The following is a 13760-nucleotide window of genomic DNA, read 5'->3' as shown; positions in this document are numbered from 1 at the left end:
TTACTTCATTTCATGAACTACATGTGATTATCGACTTAAGGAATAAAATGAAAAAAAATAAGGCCTGCTTGAAGGAATAAAGATCATCTTAAGGGACAATGTATATGTGTTCTAATTTCTAAGGTAGGAATAACAATTTTTTATTATTATTATTGTGAAATGATTTTAGCACCCCAAAGGTTGTTCATTGATTTTGACACACCCATTGTCGTGTGAGCATAGAGATTTGCTAAAACCAATTTTTAGTGTGTCATCAAAATAAGCTTCCTATCAAAATTAGAGAAAGAATATATGTACCAAGGGACTGTTCTAATTTGCTGGACCGAGCTGAACTGAACTGATTGGAGCTGAACTGAATTGAACAACTAAACCGAACTGAATATTTTATGAGAGAAGAAAATTAAGAACTTAAACTGAACTGAATATTTTATGAGAGAAAAAAAATTAGGAATTAAATTGAATTGAACTTAAGCTCAGGCCTTGAATATATTCATATATGTTTTGAAGATCCCCAGTTTTGAATTTAAATATAAGTTTTTTGACACTTCATATAAGTTTTTGAAATTTTCATAAAGTGCATGCATGCTATTAAATTAGACAATCCTTGTACATCAATTTTTGCTAGCTGGTAGGTGAACTAACAGTAAAATCGTAAAATAGACTAATCAAATTTTCTTTTTTTGCAAAGTATTAATTAAGTTTATAAAATAAGGTTTGCATGCTAATTAAAGTATTAAGTTTATTAGATGAGGTGAAGAATAAGCATTAAACATAAAGTTAGTATCACACTCCTTTTTCCTTTCAAAATAAAAGATATACTTCTTATAAAATATACATAATTTACTTGAAAATGTTTCTAAATTTTCATTTTAATTTCTTCTGGTTACAAATCTTTAGAAAATACTTCTTAAATCATAATATTGTTGAAAGGTGTATAAAAAGAGTGAGTATTCTCCTTAAATCTAGTTCTATATATTCTTTGATACTCACTCCGTATATTAAGTAATACAAGTATATGATTAGGAAAAAAAAAAAAAAAAATTCTAGTTCACAATTCTATATTTATAGTGGAGTATTGTTAATTAAAAAGAGATGATAAAAAAATAAAAATAAAGAAGGGTATTCTCTAGTCTAACATACACATACACAAATGTTTTTGATTCCTCCACACACACTTTGTATCATATTATATGAAAATAAAATATTCTACACCTCATAAAATCCTCAATGATAAAATTGTTAATGTATCCCTTTTTGATTAAAATAAATATACATTAGCCTTTTCTTTATTATATCAAAAAATTTATCAATAAAACTTTGTGTCGTGATAAACGTTAATACAAGATCCGATCATTAGTGTGTATTATTATAAATTAAATATAAAATATTATCTTTTGAAATTTAAAATTTTATTAAAATATATAACGAATGAGAAGAAATTCACCATTTATTTTAAAATTAATATATTTAAATAATAAATTTTATCACATAAATACAAAAAATATTTGTTTTAAAAAAATACAAACAAACCGTGTATTGCGTGGACGTCATTTAATTTACTCGTATCATATAATAAAACTACGTGTCGTGATAAACGTTAATAGAAGATACGGTCATTAGTGTGTACTATTAGACATGCTCCCATAATCCCATGAACAATCCAATCCATCTTTACATTCTTTAGTGAAAGTGTGAGGAATGAGCAAAGAAGAATGAACAAGTTTGAATGGGAAGATATTTGATGTTTGAATTAACGAGTTAAGTATAGTCGATTCAGCCAATAACGAAAAGAATCCTACTTTTGCATAGTTGTCTCCAATTCTCAAATAACTCTGCGTATTACAACTATTAATTTTTTTTTTTTTTAAAATAATAAATTATTTAACTCGCTTTTAATTTATTTTTCTTTAAATTGACGTAAAGCAAAAGTCCCTATTTTAGCGGGGTCCTCCAAATTTGTTGGTATTTATATGAGCAACTACTACCTTTCTTTGCACTTGTACATTTCTCATCACACATTCTCATTTACTAACGTATCAACCTTTGGCCCCCCTCAGATATTACACCATTCATCATCCCGCGTCCTTGGTGTAGACTTTAATATCCCGTATTTTCATTCTCGAGTTAATTATTTCAAAACGGAGTTTATTCGACGAAGAAATTTCAAAACAACAACAATGAAGGTGGGAGAAAGTGGTTTTATTTCTAAGGAAGAAACACATTTCACTGTTTGTAAAACATCTCTATTCTTTACGGGTGATGGTTTTACGGTCTATGATAACCACGGTGATCTCGTCTTTCGAGTCGACTCGTATGGTCCCGATTGGCGTGATCAAGATGAAATCGTTCTTATGGATGCCTCCGGTCATTGCCTTCTCACCGTTCGTCGTAAGGTTTGTTTTTTATATTTACTCATTCTTCGTATATTTAATCATATCATCATATCGTAACTTTACTTATACAATATTTTATTTACTACGTAGTACCAAATTTGTTTTAAACAACAAATTTTTATACCATATCTAATAACTCAAAATAAAGTTCGGGGCTGGTTACCTACCCGCCTTCAACAAAGATCCGCCCCTGAATGTATTAATACTATTTAACCATAATTTTTTTTAAAAAAATTTATGATGAATATTGAGTTGAGTTAGTGGGTTAAGTACTTGTGATTATCTTTATTTTGACGGTTTTTTATTTTGACTTTATAAAAATTAAAGGAAAGGGTAGTTCCAAATTGTGGTTTGGGTTAATGGGTATCAATTAGATTCTTGATTCTTTGAATAATTTAGTTGTGACTCGTTCAATTAGATCAGAGTCAACTCGTGAGTTAGAATAGTACAAAGTACAAATTAAGATCTAGATGTTTCAAGAATTTGTACCTCTACTTTTATTGTGGTACCAGTTTTAAATAATGATGTACTATTAGAAATTTAGAATTTAGAAATATGCCTGGTTTTAATAATTTTGATATAATTTATCTTCAGCCTATCCACACAAATAATGAATATTCCAAATCCTATTTTTTTCCAGCCTCAATTTTAGTATAGTCAAGTTATGATCATTTTTGGTTCGTCTTTTAGTATGATGTTCTATTTGGATCTTAGGAAAAATTTGAAATTAGGAACATTATTCATTATCAATTTGTCGATTTATATTTCCGGTTTTGATATATGCGGTTCAGAAGTTATTACTTCGAATATACTCCGTACCTAAATTTATAAATCACGGATTATATCATTATATGATGTTAGTCCTTAATAGTTATGGAGTACTACTAGTAGTGTTTGATGTTTCATCAAAATTTAGTGTATATCAATCTTTCACTCTCAAGTACATACTAATACTAGTATTATTGGACAAAATAAAGCAATTTTTGAAACTTTCATAAGTGTTAAAAGCATAAAAAGTTTCAAACTCAATATAACACTTTTAGAAAGCAAGTGCGCATGATTAAGAAAAACTATGCATTTATGTAGTACAAAACTAGGGATTTATTCCATAATAGGAATAATTTAATAATGAGCATTTTGATTTAAGTTCGATTGTAGTATCAATCCCCATCCTAGGCCATTGTCTAATCTTTTAACTCACATTTTTACATACCAAACACGTCCTCAAGGACCAGTATAGATAGGTTACTTTGTACGGAGTATAATTTATGCTTGAAAATAGTATACTACCTCCGATTTTTTTAGGTGTAACTTTGAAATACTATTTTAGAGATATAAAATATTCCAAAAATGCCAAAAAAAAAAAAAAAAAAAAACAACGGAGGTAGTATTATACTAGTAAATTATGAGTACATTTTGAAAAATTTCACGAATCACTAAGCTATGAAAATGAATTACAAGTTGAATTGGACTAATTACTACTATTTGCATTGACCAAATGAATTACAAGTTGTGAGGCATTGACCAATTCAATTTTCGTACGATACAAGTATTTTTTATGTAATGATGTCGGTCGATTTGATTACTTTGAGTACTTATGTAGTAGCTTAGCATGTTGATTTATTCTTTAATGTGTAGTTAATTAATTTCGGCGAAACCTTAATTAAAGCCTTATTAATTAATCACAGAGACCAAGCTTACACAATAGATGGGAAGGTTACACCGGAGAAAGAACCGAAGGATCAAAGCCAATATTTAGTGTGAAAAGATCATCGATAATCGGACGGTCAGGAGTGACCGTAGAAGGGTACCAAAATCCAGGGGAAGAGTATTTAATAGACGGTTCATTTATACAAAGAAGTTGTACCATATATGATGCTACAACTAGGGAAGTTATGGCCGAAATACGAAGAAAAGTGGACACTTCATCTAACGTGGTGTTGGGTAAAGACGTTTTTTCGTTACTTGTAAAGCCCGGTTTTGATGCCGCGTTTGCTATGGGCCTTGTGTTGGTGTTGGACCAGATTAATTCTGAAGGGCTAGTCGATGCCATTTCTAGTTCCGAATCGGATGGTTCCAATGGTAGCGGTAATGACTCCGTGTAATAATATGTCTCTAGTTATTGGATCGTCTAGTTTGTTTAAAATGTGAGAAACGGACATTTAATCGTACGATTAAATCTCCGGTTACTAGACCATCTAATAACGTGAGAAGCTCATTTGTCGTCGCGCCCGAAACGGGCCCATGGTGCTTTTTTTTTTTTAAAAAAAATTTCTTCTTCACTTTTAGTTTTTTTTTCAAATTTTGGGCTATGGTAGTTTTTTTTCCTTAATGTGGGCCTTGTGACAACGTGTAATCTGGTTTTCGATTAGGTGGTCCATTTGTTGTTGTCTTTGTGTTTGAGATATTTTTGATGTAAATTATAAATTCTCAAATTACTCAAAAAAAAAAAAAAAAAAAAAAAAAGAAAAATAATGCTAAACTACCTTTTTAAAAAGTAGTTGGATTTATCCCTCCAAAAAAAAAAAAAAAAAAGTTGATCTGTCTATTTCAAGGTTGGTTGGATTTTTGTTGATCCTTCCTGTTTTTGATTTGATGATTTTGATCATCGTCGGTATTGTTGATGTAATCTCAAGCGGTTTAAAGGCCAATTTGAATATTGTGATCGAATTTTAATTACTACCTCCGTTTTTTATTTTGTGCAACAATTTTTAAAAACAAAAATTACACATCATGTGCAACAAAGGAAAAATTTATACTTCCTAAAAAAAAAAAAAAGATTTCTATTTATGGTAAGTTTTGTGCAATTACTTTTCTGCCCTCACTTAAAATTTACTAAGGGTATGTTCACATTCTTAATTTCAGTTCAATTCAGTTGAGCTCCTAATTTCCTTCTCTCATAAAATATTCATTTCAGATCAGATCAGTTCAGATCCAATCAGTTCTATATGTGAACAAGCCCTAAGTATAGTTAAGACAATTAAACAGAATTCATTAAATTAATAGCACAATTTATAACACATAATCAAATTGGCCGGTATAAAACTTATACCTTTTTACTACATTGTTATTACTACCTCTATTTCAAAATATCTGCTCGTTCTAAATACTATGTAACAAAGGTAGTATAATTAATGTTGTCAATTGCGACATAAATCACTAAATTACCATATTTTGGTTTTGTATAAGCTTAAAGAAAGGAAGCGTAAACATTGTAAGTAAACGAAAATATTGCAAATAGTGAAATCTCAAACCACCCTCTCCCCTCCCCCCCCCCCCCCCCCCCCTCTCTCAAATCTCATAAATATTTGAGTAAAGATAGTCTTCTCTTCACACTTGCACTTTAATTTAAAGAGAGTTTTATTAGGGAAAACTATTAAAAGGCCAAATAAATAAAAATATGGATGACGCAATTTTAGTGCTTACAAGTTACGACTGAATTATACTAGCTAGCTAACATCCACCCATAAGATAATTATTGATTAATTAGGCATTTTGATCAAATGCATGAAGGTATGGTAAATGTTAATAATCATTTAAGTACTTTTCAAAAATAAATAATAGATATGTACGTATCGATTTCCAAATCTTAATAGAAAAGGCAGTCATTTTTTAAAATCATCTTTAGGTTTGTGCATGTTAATTAACTAAGTATTAAGTCGTGTACATGGAAAAGTATTTAGTTTGATACTAATTGATTATTGATTAACCTTTTTATTCAATAATGACTTTGTGGTAGGCCTCAAAGTTTTGGACATGCAAGTGAAAGTAGGGCATGCATCATGCATGCTCAAAGCAATAAAAAAAATTACACAACCTTTTTTTTAGTTATTAGTTAATCAAAAGGTGCTACTCCGTATAATTATAACACTAATAACAGTGCTTGATTTTTTTAGGGTGATTGAAGTGAAATTAATTAATTTATACAAAGTACTAAATAAAGTAATCTATCTATTCCGTATAAGTTTTATTAACAACATGTACATAAAAGATAGGCCGGAGCCGGGGGTCAAGCCGGCCCTTATTATGAGGCTCAAAGCATGGAGGTCCTATCTTTACTGAAAATTATTATCATCCACTTCATTCTCCATATGTGGGCTTTAAATTTACAATGACATGAAAGTTTAGTGCATCTCACTAATATGACAATTGACAAAGATGTCACCTTTTAGTTTGCAGCTCCATGCTCTCGAGCTTCTTTTATGTTCAGTTGTTCATAACGCAGTCCACATCCCATCTATATGTAGCCAATTGTGTTAACAACTGGTATCTTCTGGCAACCACGTAACAACAACAAATAGATAGACACCATTAGAGGATATAATAATTTAGTTGAAAATTTTTAACGCCAGCAGACAATAACAGTGTTTTGAACTGTGTAAATTTAAAAATGAAACTCTACACCGATTCTACGTGAATGGTAATATGATATATAAAAAACTAAATAGATAGAAGAAATTAGTTTGGATTTAAACATTTTTCATATGTATAAATCGTCAATATAAACCGTTAGGATTGGTTAGCAATGTTTGACATAAATCTCCATGTCCAAAAGTCCACAACTCCACAAGAAGCTAGAAATCTTTATTTGTTCAATTCTCTTAAAGTTTTACTCCGTACAACTTTATACTACTCCGTAGTAGATTGTTCTTTTAGGATTAACTTTAGTTTACTTTTATTATAACTTGTTTAGTTGTATTGGTATTGTTAGTCACTATCTACAAAGATATACTTGGTGCTTTTGTAGATCATCGGATCACATTGATAAAGTAATTAACTATATTAACCCAAACTTTATCATATACGGTTAACTAACTTAGTATGACTACTAATGGTCATTTGCGGCGTGTATGTTAATGCTTTTGTAGTAATAGTTTAGTACGAGTACTACAAAGAAACTTTGTTTTTAATAATTAAGCAAAATTAGCCGCAAAAAAAAAAAAACACTTGTTAGACAATTTGGGTTAAGCAATCTTTCCACTTCAAACCTACTTTCGGCTAAGGAGGACGTGTGCATCTGGTCCCGGCGAAAATTCAAACCCTTGATCCATTTTGTACATTATCTTTGCACTTATACTTCGTTATTTCGAGGACAAAGATCCTACTAATTAAATTAACGTTTTTCATATGTTAATCCGTCTAGCTATATTAAGTCAGTTCAATACTTGAGAGTAGCTTAGCAAGAGGAGTGTATACATTATGTACTTCCTCGCTCATAAGTAAAAGATTATGATAATTGAACTGAACACAGTCATAAGGTGAGTTCCCCACCATCTATCTATATTAGTTATTGTGACATGCAAAAGTAACGATAGAATTGTTACTTATACCAAAAATATAATATATATGCTAATTAGAATACTAACAAAGCAAGTGACTAACATATGTAATATTTTAACAAAGTCAATATAGGTGATTTAAAAAAAATTACTAATGAAAATGAATAATTCAATTTAACTACGTCAAAGACTTAGCTTCAAAACAAGAGATATTCTGATCTGTATCTACTATCTAAGGACGTGTTGGGCAAAATATAGCTGTGAAGGCACTGTGTAGGTTAATTTACGATCTAAAAACTTGGACTTTTCAAATTTCAATCACCACTAATCCCTTCATTCATATTCTTTCACGTTTAATTTTCACCATTTATATGCATGTCTAATGTCTTGATCAATATTTAGGGTACCACCACCACTCATCGTATAGTCTTCCTCAATAACAACAACATCAAACATATCAACGTCATATCATTAAAAATTTAAAATTATTAAATCAAAGTGTGAGTCGTCTTCCCACCTCCTCTTTCTTTATGCATGTGTTTCGGTCCCATGCATGAACTACCTAGGGCCTGATGGCCTAGGGCTAAATTTGAATATTTAAACATATCTTAATTATATTTTTAATTATACATAAATGAACTTTATTTTAATAAACTAGATGATTCTGAACCTTTATTTGACGTGATGGATTTTGATTTTTTTTTTTAAATTATAATTTTAATTTAGCAAAATAATTTAATTTCAATATATATCAGGTGAAGAGAACACATCTTACTAGAATGGTTATGTTAGCACTTGTACATATCAGAGTGTCGGTACGTTGATGGATCGGATTGGATTATGGAAATAATCTTGTCATTATGTAAAAATCATGATAACATTTCGAGAATTATTGTTATTATGTACATTCGAATTTTTTTTAAAAGTTTATCATTTAGCTTCATGTCCTTGATTTTTTTTTTTTTTTTTTTTTTTTTTTTTTTTTGACGCGTCCTTGAGTTTGTTATAGGAGATCACCATAAATATCCTTGCATAGTTAGTTGCATGTCTCTTCTTAGAATATATCAGCTAATCAGCAATAATTACACTGTAATCATCATGTATATAACTAATACTCCGTATAAGCCAAATCATGCTAATGAGATCATAATTAAGAGAATATACGATCTTTCAGTTGTGAGCATATTTGACAAAAATATGATCAGATAATTTTAATAATTATAATTATAGAAAAGATTTGCTGCGCTTTAAACCAACCCAATATCCTATTATGTACGTGGCCATCTCTTGAACTATATTGTTTAATGTTTCTAGAATGATTAAAAATTGCAAATAGCTCAATATATAATCTAAAAACTTGTTATTATACTTGGTATAACGTGGTATATAATCGTATATAATAGGCTATTATATGATCTTCCACTAGTCCAATATATGCATGTGCACAATAGTAATGATCTATGATACTTTTGGAGTGCACATAATAATTTACCTTCCATACTAAAAAAATATCAAATTCGATCTTCTTCAAATCAGATTAGTTTAATTAGTTAAAGGAATCACATGATTAAGAACAATGTTGATGTCAAATCTTCCCTCAAATTCCTTTCATTTTGTTACACACATATACTTAAGACAATTGGTCGAGAATAAAGTGGTTCGTTGGAATGTTAGGACGGTGGACGGAGAGTAACAAATCCTTAAGTCTTTTTCTCAAAGTTCATCTTTCATTACATTCTCTTCTTTTTTGTTAGCACACTTCAAATAGAAAAAGTTAATGATTCTTTAAGTCTAATAAATATTTAAAGCATTATGTAAGGTTGTTAATTAAGTGAACGAACCAACACAAATTATGAAATAGTAGTACATATGTTGCTTTATGTGGCCGACCAAACATGGCCATGAATCCCATGATTAGTCTAAACCAAATTTGAAGTTGATCGAGCATAATTGGTTGTTGGAGAATTGAAGAGACCTCTAGACTTTAATTTGTGAAGAGCTCATTTAGCAATCAAATGTTATGATTATTAGTTGTGGACTTTAGAGTCTAGAGTCTGTTTGTGAGGTGCAAATTCAAAACGTGTGTGAAATATAAAATAAAGATGTATACACATTACGAGATAATGTCATATGTTTATTATGATAGAAGTCGGTGATAACATTCTACATTACGAATTGATCTTATATGGTGTTTAACATGCTTTATTACCAAACTTGTTTGAAGCAATAATGGATACGAGTATAACTTGTACTCCGTACAAAAGTTTGGTTTATATTACCAAGCTGCTCACCATCCTTTTGTTGTCGATACCGAATTTATCTCACATATTACTGGGCCGATTCTAAAAAGTTTGATGACTTATATTTGGGAGTAAGGATTTGTAGAGGCCCAATAGGCCCAATAATAGAAAGAATGTTAGCAAAATAGGGCTGCCAACTAATAGGCCCGGTTCTCTTAATTTCGTTGGACTAGTTGGCATATTAGAAGACACAGTTAAACACTTCAACAAAAATTGACAATTTTGGGTAGTTTATTCATTGAGTTATTAGAAACAGAGAAGACAGAATGATGATTGAACTTTGTAATAAGAGAGTATCTTGATTAGAGTTGAGCATGAACATGAGCAGCCAGCCAGGTTCGAGCCACCATTTCCCTATTCATAATGTGGTCGTGCTCGATTTTGTGGTTATACATGTATGCCCGACCTAAATTTACTTTGATTTAATTTATGGCTAAATCGAAATTTTTTTAGGATATAGTCCGATTTAGCTCCAACACCTCTAATATACCTCCAGGAACGCACAGAGGTAGGTACACTTAAGGGTAGTTTTTTTGACACCTTGTACCCTTGTGTATATAAATTTTTTTAGTCTAGCTCGACTCATGATGAATGTTACTTTGATCAATCCAATACGTTCTTTAGAAGTTGGGGAGGGGTATACACACAGAAATTTCTTTAATCAAAGTCAGCACTAGTCAGGCCGTTCAGAATTAAATTATGAAATTTGGTATATTTGTACAAAGAATTAATTTTGATACACACTTTATAAAATTGCATTAGCTCTAAAGTTCTCCATGTACACATATATAACAGGCTACACAAATAATAATAAATAAAAAAAAAAAATCCCCAAAAAATTAGGAGATTACATTCAAAAGTATTGATGCCGTGCATATTGTAATTAGAAACAAGTAGGAGCATCCAAACCACCCTTGTGCTCCAAGTGCCTGCATTTATAAGTTTTTCAAATATTAATTATATTCACAATAAAGTAATATATATATGTACAAAGAAAACATTTTAATTTCATTTTACTAAAAAATTGAAATTTATTAATTAGATCCTAGTAAAAAATCAAGTACTACATTATTTGTGGTACCAAATTTTATTTGAATTTATTAGTGTAATTTGTTGTTTTATACAGTAAGGTCGGATTTTGGTACAATTGTCAGTTTTAAATTTCATACGTGGATCATTATATATTTATTTATTTGATATGTAGTATTATTTTTATATAATTTATATACGTAAACTATGTAAAAATTCAATAGTCAATACTAGTAACAAAACAAGCCCTTTATCAATGACGCGAATAATGGATGAAAAAATAAAATAACAAATAACAAATAACAAATCGTACCTTTAATGAAGGAGCTGAATTAATGCCAGTAAAACCAATATGATAAGCAACGCTACCATCAGGCTTAAACAACCCAAAGTTTCTCTCAGAAGTAGGTCCAGGCTTCAAATTTTCATTAAACAAGGCAAAAATATATGCCTTAATAGGTGTATGAGGTTTGTAAGGAGTTCCTTTCTTCTTGTACAACAACTTCTTTAGATTATAATTGTACGTCCTTGCATTTTTCAACGTAGCTCCGACTTCATTCGGATCCCCCTTGGAAGCCCACCCGGTCTCGGACACGATCACCTCCATCTTGGTATACCCTACCTTCTCTAGTGCTGCATAAGCTGCATCAATTTGTGCCATGAACATGTTATCATAATGAAGTCTCGTCTTTGTGTCGAAAATCCCGGGGTTTTTCTTAAATAGGGCATAGTTGACATCAATATGTGTAGGATCACTAATGTAGGCTAAAAAAGGGTAGGCATTTATGTAAAAAGGGGAGCCAACTTGGGAGAAAAATTGTAAGAGTGGTCTCATGTAAGGCATAATTTCTTCCCTAAATGCCCCCGACGAGGGAGGGAAGGACGTGGCAAACACGGCCTCCGAGTGAGGGCTAGAGAGTTGTATTGAATTGGCTAGTTGAAGGCGTTCGAGGGCTAGGTACATGTTTTTTACCGCGGGTACTAAGGCTTCCCATAGGTCTTGCCCGCCCGTGCTGCCTAAAATTTCGTTACCTACCGCGATTCCAACGATTCTAGTCTTGGGAACAAATGGCTCTATGTTCTCTTTGATCCAATCTACGGCGCGTTCTCCATTTGCTGCTATGTCCTTCAAGAATTCGTTCCCTAGTCCTACTATTATTTCAATTCCACTATTTGCAAACGCGGTTAGGACACTATGATCAGCGTCGTAAATTCTTGTGTTCTTTATTTTCGCGGCTTTGAGGAGGGTTACTACACTTTCCGGTGGTGGTAGGTTATCGGCTATTCTTCCGTAGTTTACACCGTATGTTCCAGTGAATGCATTTGCCGTTAGAGCTGCAAGAAGTTAAGAAAAAAAAAAATTGAATTAGTATTTAAAAAATAATTAAGCAAGAACCAAAAACCCTAACAAAACATGCATTTACATGTAATTCATTGGTCCAATTCCAAAAACTAGTTTAGACCATGGTTATTTTCATAACGTGACATCTTAAAGAAAATCCAAGTTTATAGCTGTGATATGCAGACTACCGCTCAAATAAATAATTAATAACCTAAAATGTATACTCAATTTATGTAATTGAATTGGCTACCCGTGTTATCTACTTTGATAAACAAAACTAATGATCCAAAAATGTAAATGAAGAACGCGACATACTTACCATGATGAGAAAAGAAAGCGAGGGAGAAGAGGAAGCAAGAAATGAACCCCATTTGATTGAAGGGCTTGTGATTAACACTATTGATAAACCATTCCATGTATAAATAGAAGAAGTGTTTATTTGTAACGTTTTAAAGGCATGTGGGAATAATCAAGGAAGTCTAAGTTATAATATTGAACATAGGAAGCTAAGAAGAGGTTTCTTTGATGAAATGCAATTAAGAAGTTGGAACTTATGGATATTGTGTACAAAGATTCCATAAGTAAGAGAAAGAAATTAAGATTTTTTTAGATCATTTGTTAAAGGAGACTTGGAATCTTGTATTAAGAGTATATAAGTTACCTTTATAACAAAGGTATACCTTTTCAATGAGGCAAATTAAAGGTGAACTCATATTTGGGTTTAAGTTTATGTCCTCTTCATGAATATTCATTTTTCATGATTTCCAAATTAAACTTTCTAAGTTTGGAATTTTTATATTCTTATTCTTTCCTTGGGTATACTTTTAGAATTTATGTCAGGTCAAACTTGCTGAATTCCGCCTATGTTGTAGATCAGTAGATGTATGCAAAGAGTGAAATTTTTATATTGAAGCATTTGCAATGTTTATGTGGTGGCTTATAAAAGTTCAAGAAAAAAAAAAATTGAATTCCCCCTCACAAAGATAAATATAAAGTTAATAATACGGAGTAATATATTTATCGAAATTAACAAAACATTGACATGTTATCTTCACCTTAAAAAATAAATAATTAATAAATACAAATACATGCAGTTTTAATCGATTAAAATAACTTTTGAATAGTAAAAGCAAATAAATTCACATTATAATTGGTGAATAAAAGTACTCTATACTCCTTTTTCCAAACAAAAAAAGAAAGGAAAAACAAACCTTTAAACTCATCTTTTTCAAGAAAAGTTGCTACCCTTTATATATACTTAGCTTATTATTAGTTTCCATGTATTAAAACTGAAATTTTTTTTTAGTCCCTTGCTCACAAAGCCATTTAGAAGACAATATAAAGGTCCTTTATTAGAGTCATTTCTATTGATCAATATAAAACTCCTTGATATTTTCTATCAAAATCCTTTTTTTTT

General features: G+C 30.8%; 2 protein-coding genes across 2 annotated transcripts; one reads left to right on the top strand and one right to left on the bottom strand.

Annotated features, from left to right (window-relative positions):
* Positions 1 to 1992: 1992 nt before the first annotated feature.
* LOC145558738 (protein LURP-one-related 12-like) lies at positions 1993 to 4869 on the top strand. Its single transcript, XM_081620064.1, has 2 exons — positions 1993 to 2393; positions 4082 to 4869. Exons 1-2 carry the CDS (start codon positions 2178 to 2180, stop codon positions 4496 to 4498), a joined length of 633 nt encoding a protein of 210 aa, XP_081476190.1. The 5' UTR covers positions 1993 to 2177; the 3' UTR covers positions 4499 to 4869.
* Positions 4870 to 10519: 5650 nt separating this feature from the next.
* Positions 10520 to 12860, bottom strand: LOC145560139 (glucan endo-1,3-beta-glucosidase 14-like). Its single transcript, XM_081621400.1, has 3 exons — positions 12663 to 12860; positions 11315 to 12336; positions 10520 to 10901 (listed from the first exon to the last, which is right to left on the bottom strand). Exons 1-3 carry the CDS (start codon positions 12757 to 12759, stop codon positions 10812 to 10814), a joined length of 1209 nt encoding a protein of 402 aa, XP_081477526.1. The 5' UTR covers positions 12760 to 12860; the 3' UTR covers positions 10520 to 10811.
* Positions 12861 to 13760: the final 900 nt, after the last annotated feature.

The sequence above is a fragment of the Chenopodium album genome, chromosome 9 (assembly GCF_948465745.1).
Source record: "Chenopodium album chromosome 9, dcCheAlbu1.1, whole genome shotgun sequence".
NCBI lineage: Eukaryota > Viridiplantae > Streptophyta > Magnoliopsida > Caryophyllales > Amaranthaceae > Chenopodium > Chenopodium album.
Note: the sequence above shows the minus strand (reverse complement) of the source record. Positions and strands in the feature narration are given on the sequence as shown.